Source organism: Monodon monoceros, unplaced genomic scaffold (assembly GCF_005190385.1).
Source record: "Monodon monoceros isolate NGI ecotype Baffin Bay Population unplaced genomic scaffold, NGI_Narwhal_1 Super_Scaffold_21, whole genome shotgun sequence".
Classification (NCBI taxonomy): Eukaryota; Metazoa; Chordata; class Mammalia; order Artiodactyla; family Monodontidae; genus Monodon; species Monodon monoceros.
In genome coordinates this window covers 140447708-140467858 of record NW_021703778.1, presented here as the reverse complement: position 1 = coordinate 140467858, position 20151 = coordinate 140447708, and the positions used below count along the sequence as shown (strand labels likewise).

Here is a 20151-nt window from a genome sequence, read left to right as displayed (position 1 = left end):
ATGGATTAAAGACCTAAATGTAAGGCCAGACACTAAAAAACTCTTATAGCAAAACATAGGCAGAACACTCTATGACATAAATCACAGCAAGATCCTTTTTGACCCACCTCCTAGAGAAATGGAAATAAAACAAATATAAACAAATGGGACCTAATGAAACCGAAAAGCTTTTGCACAGCAAAGGAAACCATAAACAAGACGAAAAGACAACACACAATGGGAGAAAATATTTGCAAATGAAGCAACTGACAAAGGATTAATCTCCAAAATTGACAAGCAGCTCAATATCAAAAAAAAACAACCCAATCCAAAAATGGGCAGAAGACCTAAATAGACATTTCTCCAAAGAGGATATACAGAATGCCAACAAACACATGAAAGAATCCTCAACATCACTAATCATTAGAGAAATGCAAATCAAAACTACAATGAGGTATCACCTCACACCAGTTAAAATGTGCATCATCAGAAAATCTACAAACAACAAATGCTGGAGAAGGTGTGGAAAAAAGGGAACCCTCTTGCACTGTTGCTGGGAACGTAAATTGATACAGCCACTATGGAGAACAGTATGGAGGTTCCTTAAAAAACTAAAAATAGAACTACCATATGACCCAGCAATCCCACTACTGGGCCTATACCCTGAGAAAACCATAATTCAAAAAGAATCATGCATCACAATGTTCACTGCAGTTCTATTTACAATAGCCAGGACATGGAAACAACCTAAGTGTCCATCGACAGATGAATGGATAAAGAAGACGTGGCACATATATACAATGGAATATTACTCAGCCATAAAAAGAAACGAAATTGAGTTATTTGTGTAAAGTGGATTGACCTAGAGTCTGTCATACAGAGTGAAGTAAGTCAGAGAGAAAAACAAATATCATAAGCTAACACATATGTATGGAATCTAAAAAAAAGGTTCTGAAGAACCTAGAGGCAGGACAGGAATAAAGACGCAGACGTAGAGATTGGACTTGAGGACATGGGGAGGGGGAAGGGTAAGCTGGGGCGTAGTGAGAGAGTGACATGGACTTAAATATATTACCAAATGTAAAATAGACAGCTATTGGGAGGCGGCCGCATGGCACTGGGAGATCAGTTCGGTGCTTTGTGACTGCCTGGAGTGGTGGGATGGGGAGGGTTGGGGGGAGACGCAGGAGGGGTTAGATATGGGGATGTATGTGTATGTATAGCTAATTCACTCTGTTGTAAGGCAGAAACTAGCACAACATTGTAAAGCAATTATACTCCAATAAAAATGTTAAAATAAATAAATACAAGGTTGTGCTACTTTAAAAAAAAATGAGTTTCTTCCTAAGCTATGAAATCATTCAGAGGAAGTATTTAATAATTGAAAGAAAATAAAAGTGACTATGGAAGGACTTCCCTAGAGTCTCAGTGGTTAAGAATCTGCCTGCCAATGCAGGGGACACGGATTCGATCCCTGGTCCAGGCGAAGATCCCACATGCCACAGAGCAACTAAGCCTGCATGCCACAGCTACTGAAGCCCGCGCGACCTACAGCCCACGCGCCGCAGCTACTGAAGCCCGCGTGCTCTAGGGCCCGCATGCCACAACTACTGAGCCTGCATGCTGCAACTACTGAAGCCTGGGCGCCTAGAGCCCGTGCTCCACAACAAGAGAAGCCACCGCAATGAGAAGCCTGCGCACCACAACGAAGAGTAGCCCCCGCTCGCCGCAACTAGAGAAAGCCCGCGCACAGCAACGAAGACCTAATGCAGCCAAATAAATAAATAAATAAAACTACGGAATGAAATGTTAAATTTCATACTTTTAAGAGTATTTCAAAGTATGAACATGAGGATTATAAAATGCATAACAGAGGAAGTACAGACATCATTAACACACAAAGCAATTTTTTAAAAATTGCAGCACGCTCTGAAAGTCTGTCTTATTAAGGATTAAATCCTAACAGAAAACCTTAAATCTTATTTAGCCTCCTAAGAGGGATTTGCTTTACTCTTTTGCTTAAATATACAACATCTGCTTATATATTTCTCTCACTCCATCAATAGGAAAATAATCCTAACTACTAATTTTTCTTGCTTTCAAGAGAAATTACCCATTTTGAATACTGTCTCATTTGAGTCATATTTCTCATGTGACTGCAAAATTTCTTTTATGATGACAAAACTTCTCTAGAATCCCAAATAAATGGCACAGGTGTACTTCACCTTCTGCTATGAGCGTTCTCCCCACCCAACTCCACCCAAAATGCAAAAATCTTGCATTTGGATAAATGAAATCACATTTGGAAATACAAGCTAAGTGGTTTGTTATTTAAAATTAGCAAGCACCATATTTATCTTTTCTTATAAACCTAAATGTTCATATTTCAGGTGTAATTAAGAGTTATTTAGGTACACAAGATTAATCTGTGGGACGTCCCTGGCGGTCCAGTAGTTAGGACTTCGCCTTCCAATGCAGTGGGTGTGGGTTCGATCCCTGGTCAGGGAGCTAGGATCCCACATGCCTCATGGCCAAGAGGCCAAGACATAAAGCAGAAGCAATGTTGTAACAAATTCAATAAAGACTTTGGAAATGGTCCATATCAAAAGAAAAAATCTAAAGAAAAAGAAAAAAAGATTAATTTGTACTTCAAGTTTCTCACTGAAAAAAATTAAATAAATTTTACCTGACAGGTAACAATCTGATGTCTGTTCAGACGGTCACACAGCTCTTGTGATAAACCCACTCGTCTTAGTTTCTTGCTACCCATGTCTTCAGATGCAGCAAGATAAAGAAGAAACTTGAAAAAAACCTGGAAAATAGCATAAGCAACAGTAGATGGGCTATCCAAAGCACTCTACAAAATAAAAAATCCTTCAAGCGTCTCCACATACAAAATGAAACATATGGTATTTAAAATATTACTGATAAAATAAAGGAAGGCAATAAAATCTTTCCAAATATTTTAAACAGGGGAGACAACCGTTTGTCAAACATGCACACACAGAAACAAGACCACATAAGAATGTGCAATTCACACAATTCTTTAAAACTTATTACACAAATATAATAACACCGTTTCACATTTATATAGCATCTTTAGATTTTCGGTGCATTTATAAACTTTATTTGGATGTGTAATTAATAAACATATTTCCAAACAGCACTCTCAGAAAGTCTTTACTTTCATTGCACTGTAACAATAATAAATTTATTGACCACCTACTGTATACCAGGCACTGTTCCAAAGCAAGCTTCTCAACAGCCCTATAAGGAAGATTGATCACTGATCTCATTTTTACATATGAGAAACTAAACCCTGGAAAGGTTAGCCATTCCACTGTTACCAGAAAAAGTAAATGGTAGATCCAGAATTCGAACCAGGAAGTCTGACTCTTAGGCCTAGCCTCTTAACCAATATACTGTACTACAAGTCTGTAATCATATTTAAAGTCTCCTTTTTCTATGAATCAGAACAAACCTTCTGAATCAAATGAGATTTTATTATTTCAGGTGTTATTTACAAACTGAAATTGTTTTTTCGTTATACTAGCTGCTCACATCCCCACATGCAATTAAATTTCACTCTTCTGGTTGAACCCTGTGAGGGCTAAATGAGGCTCATGATATATTTGTCTTCAGAGAGTTAGAACAGAATCACTCTGATTCCCTTAATAACTCATGCAAAGGAGAAGCTGTGTATCTCACTCAGATGGCAAAATATCCTTTGAATAGAGTAGAAATAGGAACTCTTCATTGTTCCAGGGGATAAAACAATATAATTATCAGAAAAAGAGTCACATTTTGGAACAAAAATATATACTGAGAATGTAGATATTTATTTCCAATACCATGGCCCAAATTTCTACTTAACATCTATATTCTCAGATCAGATTAACACTCTCTTCGTCTCTCCCGCTCTCTCTCCTTCTTTCTCTCTCTCACACACATACATCCTTCCCACAAACATAAAATACATCCCTCTCATTTCACTCAAAGGGAATTTGTCAGTATTGGTTTCTGTCTCTCAAAAAGAAAGTTTACCAAGTGACATCTGCTGTATCATTGCCTAGGGTCTTCACAGATCAGGTAGCTCTGGGCAATGACACAATTTAGACTGATAAATTCAATCAAAAAGGAGAACTGGGGCTTCCCCGGTGGCGCAGTGGTTGAGAGTCCGCCTGCCGATGCAGGGGACACGGGTTTGTGCCCCGGTCCGGGAAGATCCCACATGCCGCGGAGCAGCTGGGCCCGTGAGCCATGGCCGCTGAGCCTGCACTTCCGGAGCCTGTGCTCCGCAACGGGAGAGGCCACAACAGTGAGAGGCCCGCGTACCACAAAAAAAAAAAAAAAAAAGAAGAATTGTAAACCCCAAACTACCTGGAATACTTTAACAATGACCAACTCTGCTATCTCTGCCTTAGTAGGACCACTCCTATCACTTGCCTAGACTATTGCATGCAGCCTCTGGTCACTCCCTGCCTCGCAAAACAAACAAAAACATTCATTTGTTCCTTCCACAGATGCTTCTTAAGCACACACTCTGCTGTGCTTCTGCGGCCCAAGAATCATCTAAGTATATTTCCTCCCCTTTGGGAACTCACAGTAAAAGATGAAAAGAGATATATACACAAATAATTACAGTCATGCAGCAAGTATTGTCACTGAAATATATATGTGCTGTGGAAGCAGAGAGGAATAAGCACCAAACTGACCTGCAAGTCACAATCCTGTCAGAGGTAGCCTCCTAAAAATTTGCTCCAATCCTGTCACTCTCATCCTTTAAAACCACCCATGGGACCATGAGACCACAGTATAAATTCCACACTTCTTATGATGGCCTATAGCCTCTTCATAAACTGGTCCCTCACTTCCCTCACATTCATATATCAGACTGCAAGGCCCACATTCTGGCCTTTCTGGCAAAATCACTTGTCTCCCAGTATCTTAGTTTCTTCATCTGAAATACAAGCATCATTCAAATATCCACTTCATAGGAATGCAGTGAAGGTTAAAGGATGTGGATGGTGCCTGGCTCCGTAGTGCTCAAAGCTAGGGATTATGATCAATTCATTCAGGAAAACAGCATTAGTTGCCTCACGTGACCTGCCTGCCAGCGGTAACGTTGGTATGCTACACAAATGCCTCCCTGCCTCCCTGACTTTCCTCCACAAAGACTTCCCGCTACTTAGGCTCTTCCTCTCCAATGTTCTCATTACACTGTGTACACATTTGTTCGATAATCTTCCTAACATATTGTTATGGCTTGCATGTTTGTTTTTTCCACCAGAAACCGTAAATTCTTGCTCTGCGTGTGTGTGCACGAGCATGTAACTGAGGGTGTGAGGGAAGATGTTCAATCCTGGAAACTGAATCCTCTCCTCATCAAGAAAAAAAAAATCCACATGTTAGATGGTCAATGAAAACTGTGAATTAACAAATAATAGCTAATATTTCTTGAGCCCTTATTAGGTGCCACTGTTCCAAGAGCTTCAGATGTTTTACCCCATTTTACAGACTAATATTGAGGCATTGAGTTGAAAAACTTGAGCGAAGTCTAACAACTAGCACATGGTGGAGTAGGCATTCGAACCCAGGGATCTGACTCCATATTCCACGCTATTAAATACCTCTTCTTCAACACCATCTGAAGAGGGTCAGACACTAAACTTCCCTTAATGACGGGCTCCCCTGCCTAGACCTCAAACTGCCCACAAGTGGGAAGACGGGTGGACATCAAGAAGCGAAAACATCACCCCAGAAGCCCCTAACAATAACTCCTCCCAACAAGGTGCAGCTTCCAAGCGTCCCCCACAAAGGAAAGCCAGACGCCTCAGATCTGCGGCGGGGCTCAAATTAAGATCCTTATGGACCTAAGGGGGTGTGCCCTGCACGCAAGAGTGACTCTCCGCTCGCCCGATATCAACAACACTGGCCCAGAAAGGGAGCAGGAAATAATGAGCGCACCCCAATTCCCCAAACCGCCCCCCACATGAAACTTTCCAGTACCGGGTCTGCAGCATCCAACTTTCAAAGTTTCCCCTACCCCTCACACAGTTCCCCGCGGAAAGGGACGCAAAGCAACAAACAAAGCGCTGGTTGGGTCGTCACCCTGGCGAAATATCCAATAAAACGTAGGCACAGGCCCAGGTCGGCTCCGTTGCTTGCTGGGAATTGTAGTTCACATTCTGTAATAAGTCTGCGAGTCCCAACTTCTCAATATAGTGATTATCAAAATCCGGTGGAGGAACATCAGCAAGGAGAATATGAGCCAGGAAAAAACTTGCTTCTAATTTTCTCTCTTCTTCCTTTTGTCACTTCATTTAAAAACTGATTAATGGACCAGAGAGACATGTTAGTTTTCTGGGAATAGATGAGAATCCACCAATCATCCAAGAGGTTTTGCAAGAGAGCTTTTGGTTTGTTTTGGTTTGCTTTTTTTCACCACACTTTGGTGGTGAAATAGTTTGGAAAATGCTGAATGAAATTGCTCAAACCGAAAATATGTAATGGGGAAACGTGAGAGTCTATGGTTGAAGAACACCAAGGAAACCGAACAGAAGGTTCAGTATAAAAGCAGCTGTGATTAGCAAACTAGTAAACTGTTACTTTAAGACTCGGTTTCAGATTATTCTATTTGAGAAAGGCTTTTGCTCATTCTTTGCTCCCATCTCCCCGTGCATACCTCTATCTTATAATTTAGCCCACTGCATCCTAATTATTGACCTGCACCCTGTCACTAGACTGTGATCTCCTTGAGGACAAGGACCGTATCTTATTCAGCTTCTAAAGTAGGCCCTAGCACACAGTTCAATTAACGGGCGGAGGATCTGTCAAAACCGTGAGCGGTGGTCCTAAACCAGATAGCTGATACCTCTTTCCTAGCTTCCTCTAATGCGGAGGTGGAATCACGTGACCCAAACAAATATGGCGCTTGATTTGCATATTTCCTCGATTGACCAATTAGAGTAGCTGCTGTCAGTCGTCATCCTCTCCCCCCCTCAACCTTCTGAACTGGATTTGTCACCTGACTCAGCTCAAACATGGCTGCGCTGGAAGCTCTGCTGATTTGGGCGCCGGGAGCAGGTGAGTGTAAGGCGCCCCAGGGAAGGCGGGAGCGCTCTCCACGACCCCGGTAGGGAGCGTCCCTGAGCCCCAATCCCAACTGCCCTCCAGTTCTGACACAGATTCCTCTCCTGATCTTCAATCCTCTGCCTTAAAAGAGGGCTCAAACTAGGGAGGTTCCTGCTGAATTTCTCATCCGTAAAGAGGCGACCACCTGGGGATTTGGAGCCGGATTAGGCAAAAAGCTCAGGAGGAAATACGGAAGTGGAGTTTCGGGTCTGCGCCGCGGGCTAATATGACGATTAATATTCGTTAAATATTGGATGCGCCTAGAGAGATGGGATCCACCCCTTGGGGAAATGTGGAACTTCCCAAAAGAGACAGTAACCTGTCAAATCAAATTTACAACGTTAATTAGAAAAGTAAGCCCCGCCTTTCCTAGTACGGCTAGTTTGTCTAAACAGAGTTCCTTGCTTTTCTTCTGACTCGGGTGTGTGTTGTTTATAGGAGGTACTCCACGAGTGAGAAAATTGACAATGTGTTTTGCGTAATTCATCTCTTTCTATCTCCCTTGCACTCTGTGCTGGGAAAATGCATCATCCATTTGGAGAAGAGGAAACTGCTTCTCAGAAGCAGCTTTTTGGATTTTTCTGTGAATGCCTTCGGAGAGGAGAATGGGAGTTGGCACAGGCTTGTGTACCTCAGCTACACGAGGCCCAAGGGGATATCCCAAAGAAGGTGGAAGATATACTTCAGGCGCTGGTCATGTGTCCCAGTCAGCTGAGGTAAGGGAACTCTTCCCTCCTGCCAGGCAGTCACAGAGCGGGAGACACAAGGTACTATACTTGAGCTCTGGTCCATGTGCCTCACTCAGTCACCTCTGAAGAGTTAACAAAGGTAGAGTGTATTTCACATGTTCTGAAAATTTACCTCTATAATACATGCCTATTTATTACTTTATCAGTTTGGCTTTGAATTATCATCTGGAGTGGTATTTAAGCCTGGAACCACCATTTCTTGTTTATTATCATTAAAGTAGATAGTGCAACTATGTTGAAAAGCATTTTCTTTACCCCCAAAAGAGCAAACCTGCTCCCTTCTTGCTTGTGAAATTGAAGATATTGTTGTAGCTTTAACAAAGGACCAGAAGTGTATTCACTTAAAGCTTTTTATTTTGAAATAATTAAGCATAGACTCACAAGAAGTGCAAAAACAATACAAAGAGTACCCTTTCCCCAACTTCCTCCAATTGTGACATCTTATATAACTATAGTAAATATCAAAACCAAGAAATTGACACCGGCACTGTTAACTAGACTACAGCCCTTATTCAGTTTTCACCATTTTTTAAATCTGAATTCATTTTTTTTTTTTGGCTGCACCTCAGGGCATGCGGGATCCTATTAGGGGCCGAACCCACGCACCCCGCTGCATTGGAAGTGCAGAGTCCCAAGCACTGGCCTGCCAGGGAAGTCCCAATCTGCATTCACCTTTATGTGTGTAGTTCTGTGTATCTTTATCCATTCTTAGACTCATATAACTACCAGTATAATCAAGGTACAGAACTATTTCATCACCACAAAAGAATTCCCTTGCTCCCTGGGAATACCTCTTTGTACATTGATCCCCCCTTGTCCCCTGGCAACCAATGTTCTCTATCTGAATTTTGAATGAAGTTCTTCCTGGCAGCGCTATTAACAATTAGTGGTATAGGAGTTAAACGTTCAGTCTCTCCCTCACTTTTCCTTACTCTGGCATTTACTTATGAGAAAGTACTGTATTAACACATATAGAATGGAGATTTACATGATTCTTTTCTTCCTTTGTTTTTTCCCTTAAATTTGGATTCTAGCCAATTGCTGTCTAATTTAAATTACTAACTTCAAAGAAAGGCTTATGAATTCCTATAATCCTGTTTCTGGCATAGAGTTAAAAATAAATTTTTATGAAGTTCCTTTTTTCTTTGACTATTTGATTCTGTTTTCAAGATTTCAAGTTTTCTATTTCAGATAGCTTTGCTCTTATGGTTTTCTGTGTAATATTAGTTTGTTTTAAAAACTAGATAGGGAGGTGGAGGTAGAATTGCGACTTTTTTTTTTTAATGAAAGCTGCTAGTTCTGTTCTGGTTCTTGTTTTATTGATCTGTCATATACATTGAAAAATTTCTCAGGACAACGTCTTGCCGGTTCAGGTTTAAAACAGACTGAGTAGTGAAATCTAAATCTTGGATCACAAAAGAGAAAAGGTCAGTAGAAACTGTTTAGAAATTTTTTCTTTTTACATTTCTCAGATGTGGACAGGATATCAACCCTCAAAGATTAGCCTGGGTCTGGCTTCTTGTACTGGAAAAATGGTTGGCCCTGGAAAAGGTAAGTAGGTTTACATTTAAAATTTTCGCCCAAGGCCAAGACTGAAAAGAACTTGGAAGGAGTTATGAAATTTCCCTTTTGTCTGTTACTTCCTGTATTTTGAGGTTTGTCATATTCCTTTCTCAGTATTGACAGTGAGAATGGCTTAAGTATTTATTGCTGTCTCTTTACCTAAATTCATTTATTAATTCACTAACTTACATTGGCATTAATTCACTAACCTACCATCTGAGGTGATACTATTGTGTTAAATACTATTGTGAGTCTTGTGCCCAAACAGAACTTTGCAGAACTCAGTGAAAGTGACAAGATAGTGAATAAAGTCTAATCCTCATAATACTCAAGTAAGGGAGAATGGGCTGAGCTGAAACTTAGTTGTTCATCCAAAACTCTTATTTTAACTAGTCCAGTACAGTGAAATCTTATAGATTTAAACATCATTAATTAATAATTTAACAACTCACATGAACTGAAGTAAAAGTTACCAAATACGAAAACAAAGTGAGCAAATTAATAGTGAAAGAAAACTTGTAAGGAAGGGTTTTTTGATTTTTATTTTTTAAGAAAAATTACCATTCAAAGCACTTTTAGAAATATGTGTTAATTATCAGAAATTGATATCCATTAAAAAAATTCTCAGGCAATTTTGTATTAAACCTGAGACTTTAAGATTTAAGTGAGGAACCTCTGACTCAGAAAACAAATGACTGGCCCAGGGTCACACCATAAAGTTAGTTGGCAAAATTGGAGCTGGAACCAATGTCTTCTGCCTTCGAGTCATCAGTCCTCTGCTTTTTCCACCTCAATATTTTTAGCCTACATAGACTTAAAATTAAGAAACCATAAATTCTTTTTTTAAATTTTTATTTATTTTTGGCTGCGTTGGGTCTTTGTTGCTGTGTACAGGCTTTCTCTAGTTGCGGCGAGCGGGGGCTAGTCTTCGTTGTGGTGCGTAGGCTTCTCACTGCGGTGGCTTCTCTTGTTGCAGAACATGGGCTCTAGGCAAGCAGGCTTCAGTAGTTGTGGCACGTGGGCTCAATAGTTGTGGCTCGCAGGCTCTAGAGCGCAGGCTCAATAGTTGTGGCACACGGGCTTAGTTGCTTCATTGCATGTGGGATCTTCCCAGACCAGGGCTCGAATCCATGCCCCCTGCGTTGGCAGGCAGATTCTTAACCACTGCGCCGCCAGGTAAGCCGCAAGAAACCATAAATTCTATTTTGTAAATGTCTATAATTTAGCCTAATTTTCTTCTTAATTTCTCTCAGTCATCAGAATGACTTTTGTCTTTAGTTCTGCTTTGGCCTGACACTTACCCTTCTTCACATAGCTGTCAAAAAGCACCAGAAGTTACTAATCTAAATGTATTTATTATCCAGGCTTTTGGTAATGGTCTAGCAAAGAGAAATGACAAAAAGATCAACAGGAGAGGGAAGGAAAAGAAGCAAAACTGAAAAATAATCAACCCCAGGTTGTTTAAGAGTTGGCTGTAGTTTCAGATCTAAAAGAGACATCTTCAGCTAAAATATTCAATAGTATCTTCAAAGAGAAAAGAAAAAAAATAACAAATGTTATTGTTACTGACTAAGGAGCTTTTCAGTACAAACATGGAATTTGTCAAGCCAGATGAACTTTTGCCTCAGCAGAGAGTATTTGTTTACTTTATGGCTGATTGGTGGTTGTTAAATTTCTGGACAGTTGGTCAACCAGATCAGGAGGTGGATTTCACTTCCCTGGCTCCTTTTCACAGCCTAAGAGTTGTTTTTCCCAGAATTGAAGATCATTTGGTCCTTAAAGCTCCAGTACCTCAGTTATTTAAACAGTCATGGGAATGTTTTAAACTTTATACAAGGACCTCAGAGAGTTTTAAAACTTAATACACGGGCCAAGACTTCAAATGTGTTCCTGAGGTAGTTCTACAAAGCCAGAACTGGACTTCATCTTTTAGGGGCTTGCTGGCTGCTCCTGCTACAGTCTCCCACCTGCTGCCAAAAGCTCCTTTTGAATTATTCGTTGAAACTGATTCCATTTTCCCCTTCCTTCATCCATTTTTGCCTTCTGCCCTTTTATCTTTTATCACGTGAACAGCATGATGTTCACAGCATGCTGCTTCTAATAAGGGAAAAATAGAAACAACTCCCATGTCCACAATCCAAGACTCATTAATCTACTTGTAAAATACCATGGCACTATTAAAATTACGTGGTAAATGAATTTTCAGTGACATGGGAGGGTGTTTATATTCTGCCATGTGAAGAAAAAGAAATTTAGAAAACAGTATGTTTGTTATGCATGCATATATGCATATGTAGAAAATGGTCTGAACACCCTTAGAACACAGTTGTAACTATAGTTCTCCTTCAGTGGAAATATTTGGGGGGGGGTGTGCTGTGTATGTGTGTTTTCATTTGCGTGTTTGTATTCTCTGCTTTTTCTGCATTGAACATGCCTTGCTTTTATAGTAAGAAAATCTGTGCTTAGAAACATTGGGCAAATTCCTGCCTGGTTTAGGAATGTTAGTTGTCTATGACCCTGCATATGCATAAAGTAATTTCATCAGTAAAAAAAAGATACAAGCTAGTCAGTCTTCAGGATTTTAATGAAAGTCCTAAAATCTTAACCAGTTCTTTTATTAAGGGCCTGCTGTCTGGGCTTATCTATTCCTTCCTCTTAGTCCTTGATAGAATCACTAACTTTCAGCTTGCCAGAATGAATTTTCTCTACACCTTCCAATCATTAGCATTATATAAGCATTCAGATGGCATGATTTACAGGTGTCTCTAATTTAAAAGAGTGCCTGTCAGAATTAGTCCCAGACTTTCATCTCATTTGTATTTGTGTCTGGAGAAAGGGGGACTATCATTTTAGTTTTAAGGACCAGGTGAGGGGAAGTTAGTGTGAAACAAGCAGGTGCAGGAAGAGTCAGAGGCTTTCTCTTCCTTTATACATTAGTCTCTGATGTCCTGTCTCATTAACAAACAATGGGGTCACTTTTTCCTTTTCATGCTTGAAATGATTAGAAAATACTTCCTAACCATTTCATCATTACTGAAGATTATTTTTAAAAACATCCTGATGCCATAGTTTTGTTTGATTTAGCGATATAATGAGATTTTAAAAACACATGAAAATACGGCACATGGTACCTGGCACATAATAAGTGTTTCATAAACATTAGATCTCTCCCCCTTTACTTTTATTTTCCAACTAAAAATGAATACCAAAAATGGGTTTAGGCCAGAAGAGGATCATGTGGGCCATTCCATCCCAGCTTACCCATAACTGGGTGTTTTGGACACTGCAAGGGAGAGTCTTGGAGAAGGACTTCAAGTTAGAGGCAAAAAATCACATGAAATGAGCAAGCCTTGGCATTTGAGGCTAAACAGTGTGGGATTTAAGTGTTAGTATTTAAGAGGAGTATGTGTTCAGTTTAGCTGTTTCCGTTTATAAAGAAAAGTGTCTGAAGACATACCCAGGAATTTAATGGTCAGAAGTACTTTATCTTAGAGAAAACAGCAGAAATAAGATGAACCAGAAAGAAGTATTTATTTATAATTGTCAGCTAAAGCACATGCTTAATATCTATGCTTCCTTCTTATGATTCTTCTAGAAGTTACTTCCAGCTGGCTTCCGGAGAAAACTTGAGTTTCTTTTACTGTCAGAAGACCTCCCAGGTGACATCCCGGAGGACATCCTCAAGGTGAGAGAGGGCCCTGGATCTCTCTGCCCAGGTTTGCAGTCACTCAACAAATTCAGCTTTCAGGGATCTAGCAGAAGCAGGTCCCCAAGATGTTGGCAGTTCTCTGTTCTCAGGCAAGACCAGGCTAGGTGGAGGCCCCTTGAGGGGAATTTAGAGATAGGGGAAACTTATCTGATTGTAGAATTCTTAGAGGTAGCTTGGCCAGAAGTACTAATTATAGCTGAGGATTAATTTTTTTTTTTTCATCTCATGTGAAAGGAATACCTAACTTGGTTTTAAACTAGATGTTTAAATTTTTCACCAGAATGTGGCAGGGAATATAAAGGGAGAAAGGAACTAGTATGTATTTGCTGAATACCTTTTCTGTAACAGGTGCACTGAATGTGTTATAGCTAATCCTTACAACCGCCTTCTGGGAGCAGATTCAAAATCTTAACTAGATCTATACTTAAGTGCTTGAGGGATGCTCTGAGGCTGAATACTTATTTTCTTCATGACCCAGCCACCAGCTAACTGAAGATATATTCACAATAGGATTTAAGGTAGGGACTTTCACTTGTATTAGGTCAAGGACTCATGGTCCTGTGACCATCTTGGAGGCGGTTAATGAACAGGTATCCCTGAGTACCACCCACAGAAATGGTGCTGAAGTGTGGGAAATAACCTACCAAACAAATTATAGGCTACAGAGATCTTGCCTTTTAAAGGCTTGCAATCTAGCTGGGGAGGAAGGAAATAGACACATGGCACAATTAGGTACTAAGCCATATGGTACTAATTTTAAGAACATTGAAAGCCCAATAAAAAGGGAGAGTTGTGTGAGTTGGAGGTACTGGGGAAGGTTTTAGGGAAGGATGAAGAATGATTTACTTTTTTAAAGGACCTACCACTAATTGTAAAACTAGTGTTACTACATTCTGTATCCAAAATCTTGGTTGGGATTTAGATCAGGGGTTAAAAACTGGTCTGTAGTGTTCTTTTAAAAGTTGAATTTAAATGCCTTGAGCTGGGCATAGTGTCTTATTCCCATCTGTTACCTGGTCTATGAGTTTGCAGTCCCTGATTTAGATTGACAGTGCACGTTTCGGAGGCCATGGGGGTGGGGGTGACTAGCTTGAGCATGGAGGCCTTGGGCAAATCTCTCTTTGCCTCAACCCCCTGATTTGAGGACACCTTCAAAACGAGGATAATAGTAGTGTCTTCTTCCTAAGGTGGTTGTAAGTACTAATTTAATTTTTCTGTGTAAAGGACCTGGCACATAGTAACTACTACAGAAGTATTTGCTATTGCTACTATTGTATATACACACATGCATATATATACACTGAAAAGAGGAAAACATGAAGGCGTGTAAGTGATAACGTTCTGGACATAGCGCCCATCCCTCTCTTCATCCCCTATTTAGGAGCTGTACACGGTCTTAGCACAAGATGCGGCAGACTCTGTGCTTGATGGAAATCAGAGGCAAGAGAGTTGGCCCCCTTGGCTCAGCTCAGAAGCTGTCTCTCTGCTCTGGGATCTCCTGCGGGAGGCCCCTCAGCCCGCGCAGGCCCTGCTGGAGCTCCTGCTTGGGGAGGAAGATGGCACGGGCCTCCAAGGCTGGCTCCTGCAGAAGGCGCTGGTGGACCTCATTCGAAAGGCACTGCGAGCTTTGCGGGGTCCTGCCATCGGGCACCCAGGGGCGGTCGATGCCATCTACGGAGCCCTGCGGACTCTGCGCTGCCCTCCAGAGCCACTCGGGGCTGAGCTGCGTCTCCTGTGTGAGGAACTGCTGGAGGCCAGCGGGGCAGGGGGGAGTCCCCTGCGGGAGGAGCGGCTGCTCGGCTGCCTGCTGCACAAGGCCGGGCGGGGCCTGGTGTCCCTGTATGGCCACACCTATGCAGAGAAGGCCCCAGAAAAGCCACCGACACCCTCGGGAAAAGGTGTGTTCCCTGCACTGCTTCTCTCATTCCACTCCGCCCAGCCCCTCTGACTCCCTCTAGCCTGCTCCCTTCCATGTTGTTCAGGAAACCTAATGGGAGAAGCTAAGCAAAAAGGGGCAAGATGTTCTGTGAAAGCGCAGCTTTCATAGCTTAAGAAAGAGTGATGGAGAAAAAAAATAAAGTAATAGTCATAGCAGAAAAGAACTTTTCAGAAACTACTGAGAGAAGTAAAGAGTCTTTAAGAGAGAAGTATAGAAAACCTGGTTTAACTTTTTAAAAGAGTGAACTCTCATATCAATTGGTTTTTCAAATGGGCTTTACCTTAGGAAAGAAGAGTCCAGTTCCCCAGTAACCCCATCTGGTTTGATTTTCAGTCCCACCGGCTCATCTAGATCCTGAGCGGGCAATGCTAGCCTTGTTCTCCAATCCTGACCCAGCCCAGGCTTGGAAATTGGCCTACTTCTACTGCCTGAGCAACAGCAAGCACTTCCTCGAGCAGATCCTGGTAAGTCAAACTCAGTGCTTCACCACTCAAGTACCCAGGGACTCTCTCCAGGCTTCTTCACTCCTCCTTTCTCTCGCACTCATTTATCCAACGCAAAGCAGTTTAATTAGCAGTGAGTCGTCTAGTTTGTGTCCATCCCACAGTTCCAGAAGGCTCTGAGAACCAGTATCATTCATAATTAGAACTGCCAGCATTTTGTGTCAGTCCTTGGGCAGGCACTGAAATGTTGGATACATGTAAGCTTTCTGGAGGGTGCGAGGAAGAAAAGAAGGTGGCAGCGATACGTTGCCTAGCTGACAGGGGACTCTAATTACTCTAACCTTCTCTTTCCAGATTGCAACTGAACTTTAGTTTAATTCAACAGCTATTTTTTTTATATTTATTTATTGTATTTTTTGGCTGTGTCAGGTCTTAGTTGCGGCACGTAGGATCTTTCGTTGCGACACAGGTTCTTCGTCGCAGCGCACAGGCTTCTCTCTAGCTGTGGCGTGCAGGTTTTCTCTCTCTAGTTGTGGTGTGCGGGCTCCAGGGCACGTGGGCTCTGTAGTTGTGGTGCGTGGGCTCCAGAGCGTGTGGGCTCTGTAGTTTGTGGCACGCAGGCTCTCTAGTTGAGGCACACGAGCTCATAGTTGTGGCACGTGGGCTTAGTTGCCCCACGGCATGTGGGATCTTAGTTCCCCGACCAGGGATGGAACTCACATCCCCCGCATTGGAAGGGGGATTCTTTACCACTGGACCACCAGGAAAGTTCTTCAACAGCTATTTATTAACCTCATTCTATGTACTATGTACTATGCTAGGATCTGGGGATACAACAGAAGTCAATCCCTGCCTTCTAGGAGCTTACAGTCTAGTGTTTTCCTAAACACTTTGTATTCAACTGGCCACTTCTGTCATTGTCAGAAACCTCCCTTCTATACTGAAAAGCTTCTTACCCTGATTAGCAGCAAGTCCCCAGAGCTGCCTCTAGCAGCCTCCTTTGGCTTCCAGGTGACAGCACTCACCCTGTTGAAGGAGGAAGACTTCCCAAGTCTTGGCTGCCTGCTAGATAGAGAATTCAGCCCTCTCAGTCGACTGCTCGTGCTCCTGGGCTGGACACACTGCCAGAGCCTAGCGTCAGCCCAGAGGCTGCTCCAGACACTCCACAGGACCCAGGTAACTCTCACTCTGAAGCCCAAGCAGCTCCGGAAATGAGTGTGGTGGCACTTTGGGCTGAGGCAGAATGCAGGGTCCTGAAATCGGCCACATCTCTGACCCCAGGTACCTGAGTCAGCATCTCTTTCTTCTCCCGTATCAACACAGGACCAAGGCTGTGATACGCTCCTCAGGGATGCCTGTGATGGGCTGTGGGCTCACCTGGAGGTCCTGGAGTGGTGTGTGCAGCAGAGCAGGTATGGCCCTGCACAGCCAGCCCTCTTCCCGCCACGGGGCGCACTTGCCCCATGCTCTGCACGCGTGGCCATTTCAAGACATCTTCCCTGTAAATGGTTTAAGTTGACAGTGTTGACCAGCAACAAATAATTGTTCCAACTATTAAACCAGGAAAGAAGCATAAGTATTGAGTATCTTCACCACAGCCATAGGGTCATAACTAGAGGATAATTTAAGGATGACAGTGATCACAAGAACAAAACCTCACATCTCCTGAGCACTTACTATACACCAGGCATTGCTCTAAGCCCTTTACATGATGATTTCACTTAAGCTTGACAATAATCCTGTGAGGTAAACACCAATATTATCCTCATTTTAAAGGTGGGGCACCTGAAGCACAGAGGTGTTAAATAACATGCCCAAGGTCACACAGCTAGTGAGTGTGGTCCACATTCTTAGCCACGTGTTATCTTGGATCACATTTTTATTCAACAACTGCCTCTTGAAATGTGTGCGCGGCCCTGTGTTTTCCTGATAACTTAGCCTTGGGTCTTCCCTGGATCTGGGTTCTTATTTTGTTCTTCACCCACCTCACCAGCACTTCTGAAGTCGAGTAGGCCACTGCGGGAAGTAGCAAGGGGCCCTGACTCAAAGAAAAGCAGAGAAGCTCGTGTCAGCTCTCAGCTAGGAAAATTACAGAAATTAGGAAGCTTAATCTGTGGGCCCTTTCTAGACCCTGCTGAGCACAGAGGCCCTTCCTAGGTCCTTACTAGACAAGTAAAGCCAGCTTGATGAATGTCCTTCCCTGGGGGTAAATAAATGCTATCCTCTATCATAGACCAACTGAAATTTAGTGTTTGGGGAAGTGAAACCTGTGGTGTTACAGGCCAGAGAGAAAGAATAAGAGGGAATGGAGACTGGTCTTTCTCAAAGCAATTATATAAACTGCCTCCCCTTCCATCCTCCCAACTTTCCCTTTCAGCAACCCCATACCAAAGAGAGATCTCTTGTGTCACTTACATGGTGGAGAAAGCCACTCAGTGCTCTACTCTCTCCATCACCTTACAAACCTTCCAGCCCTCAGGGAGGAAGATGTCCTCAAGCTCCTACAGAAGGTGCCAGCCAAGGACCCCCAGCAAGAGCATGGTGAGTTGGCGATGGAGTGACCTGGGCAAGGTTCCCTCTTAGGACAATCTTGCAGATGTTTCTTACAGCACAAGATTTATCTAGATGTGATTGCTGGGATCTATCAAGATGGGTGGTCCAGCAGGTACCCTCTAAATTAGTGCTGTTTGCCACAATCAGATGACAAGATGTAGGGACATCTTCCCCTTTCTTGATGAGGCCTAGGGTATCCTATGAGAACAATTCCATAGGAACATTTGTCCTCATGGGTCCAGCTCAGGAACCATGAGCATACCCTCATTTCACTGAAACAGAATTAGGAACTGCCCTCTGAATTCACAGCATTGTCACTGGCAGTATTTATGCAAATTCTTGGTGAGTCTCTCCATGCTTCATAAGGTTTCTTACAGCACATTTTGTGCCTTCCTTCCCTCCCATATCTTCTTCATAGTCTATTGAACAGGTAAAGAGTCTTTCTTCTAGAAGATTCTTTTTTTGAGTTTTTTTTAGAGTTTTTCTTTTAGAAGAAAGACTTGCCTGAAACTGTAACAAAGCCTTGTTTTTTTTTTGCGGTACGCGGGCCTCTCACTGTTGTGGCCTCTCCCGTTGCGGAGCACAGGCTCCGGACACACAGGCTCAGCGGCCATATGGCTCACTGGCCTAGCTGCTCCGCGGCATGCGGGATCCTCCCGGACCGGGGCACGAACCCTTGTCCCCTGCATTGGCAGGCGGACTCTCAACCACTGCGCCACCAGAGAAGCCCACAAAGCCTTGTTTTAACCTTAGATCTTTGCTTAAAATTCAAGTCCCCATTAAACAAGCACTCTTTCTTGCTCTCAAAAATCATATGATGGTGTGGTCACAACCTACTACACAGGCCGGGGACCTTACTTTTGAGAGAAACAAACATTCTCATATGGCAGTAGATGTCTGTCAGCCTAGATATTGCTTTGATTTACTTTTTTAAAGGACCTACCACTAATTGTAAAACTAGTGTTACTATATTCTATATTTTTTTGGAAAGGTAGACAACTTGTTTAGCAGATTTCCTAGAGGAACTGGAACTCTGTGTTTTTTACATACAAGTACAAAAGGCTTCCGAAGAAGTGTTTGAAATCTATCCCTGGTGACCCACCAGAACACACTTAGAACTTGAACTTGGAAAAGGCAAAAGAGGAGTGATAATAGGGCTTGGACTAGGGTGAGGCAAGAGAGGCATCTGGGGCAAAAATGTAAGGAGCCACTCCCTCTCAGCGAGCTTGCAAGTCCTGGCTCTGGGCAATAATGCCATGAAGAGGTCAAGGCCATAGAACAATATTGACTTTGTTCTGCTTATTACCCTGACCTTGGCAAGGCCAAGCTTCTAAGAAGTAATCACTAGGAAACCTATACCTAAAGGGGCTTGTTGCAGCATTGTAGTAGCAAAACATCCCTAACTATTCCAATGTCCTGCCCTTGAGGAATATGCCTAGACAAGGGATTCATTCAGTAGAGCTATATGCATCCAGCAGAGATTTAGTTTGTAAAGAAACATAATCAAATGCTTATGCTCTAAAGGATTTTTAAGAAGTAGGAAAATTAAATAGTATATAAAATGTTACACTCAAACACATACACATGTACACAGAACTATTAAAGGGGTTAAACCAGAATGTAGCAGTGGTTGTGTTTAGCCGGTAGGCTTATGGGTGGTATTTTTTTCTTCTTTTTGCTTTATTACATTTAATGTTTTTTCTTTGAACAGGTTATACTTTTGCTATGATAAGAATTAGGGGTAGATTAAGATGTTTAGAGATTCTGTAAAGATGGTAACCTTCCTCCCTCCTAAGTTCAAAACAAATTTTTAATGAAAAATTATTAAACAAGTGTACGGAATCTCAACAGAGTTTATGTTTTTTCTCATGATGTCTGCTTCAGGGCTTTCCTAAAAATATCAAGTTTTTTTTTTTTTTTAAACACCGTGTTACCTTTGCTCTCTTATTTCTCAATCTAAACACATTTTAAGCCTGCCTCTTGGGTAATGTGGCATTCGAAAGGTAGACCAAACATGTACTTCAAGTTTTATTTTTTTAAAAAAGGAAAAGCAAGTATTTTAAGAAATGTAAGGGAAAGATT

General features: G+C 42.2%; 2 protein-coding genes across 7 annotated transcripts in view; one reads left to right on the top strand and one right to left on the bottom strand.

The window, feature by feature from the left end:
• The window catches only part of RAD51B (RAD51 paralog B), a 641700-nt gene extending 635658 nt beyond the window's left edge, over positions 1-6042 (bottom strand). For all 4 annotated transcript variants that reach the window (XM_029239093.1, XM_029239092.1, XM_029239091.1 and 1 more), the window contains exons 1-2: positions 5989-6042; positions 2666-2791 (exon numbers count right to left, since the gene is read on the bottom strand). In XM_029239093.1, the coding sequence (XP_029094926.1) occupies positions 2666-2749 (84 nt within the window). In that variant the 5' untranslated portion in view covers positions 2750-2791; positions 5989-6042. The remainder of the gene's footprint in view (positions 1-2665; positions 2792-5988) is intronic.
• Positions 6043-7017: 975 nt separating this feature from the next.
• ZFYVE26 (zinc finger FYVE-type containing 26) overlaps positions 7018-20151 on the top strand; it is a 69261-nt gene continuing 56127 nt past the window's right edge. For all 3 annotated transcript variants that reach the window (XM_029237674.1, XM_029237673.1, XM_029237672.1), the window contains exons 1-9: positions 7018-7065; positions 7552-7829; positions 9335-9413; positions 13021-13110; positions 14516-15032; positions 15407-15537; positions 16528-16692; positions 16840-16928; positions 17894-18057. In XM_029237674.1, the coding sequence (XP_029093507.1) occupies positions 7636-7829; positions 9335-9413; positions 13021-13110; positions 14516-15032; positions 15407-15537; positions 16528-16692; positions 16840-16928; positions 17894-18057 (1429 nt within the window). In that variant the 5' untranslated portion in view covers positions 7018-7065; positions 7552-7635. The remainder of the gene's footprint in view (positions 7066-7551; positions 7830-9334; positions 9414-13020; positions 13111-14515; positions 15033-15406; positions 15538-16527; positions 16693-16839; positions 16929-17893; positions 18058-20151) is intronic.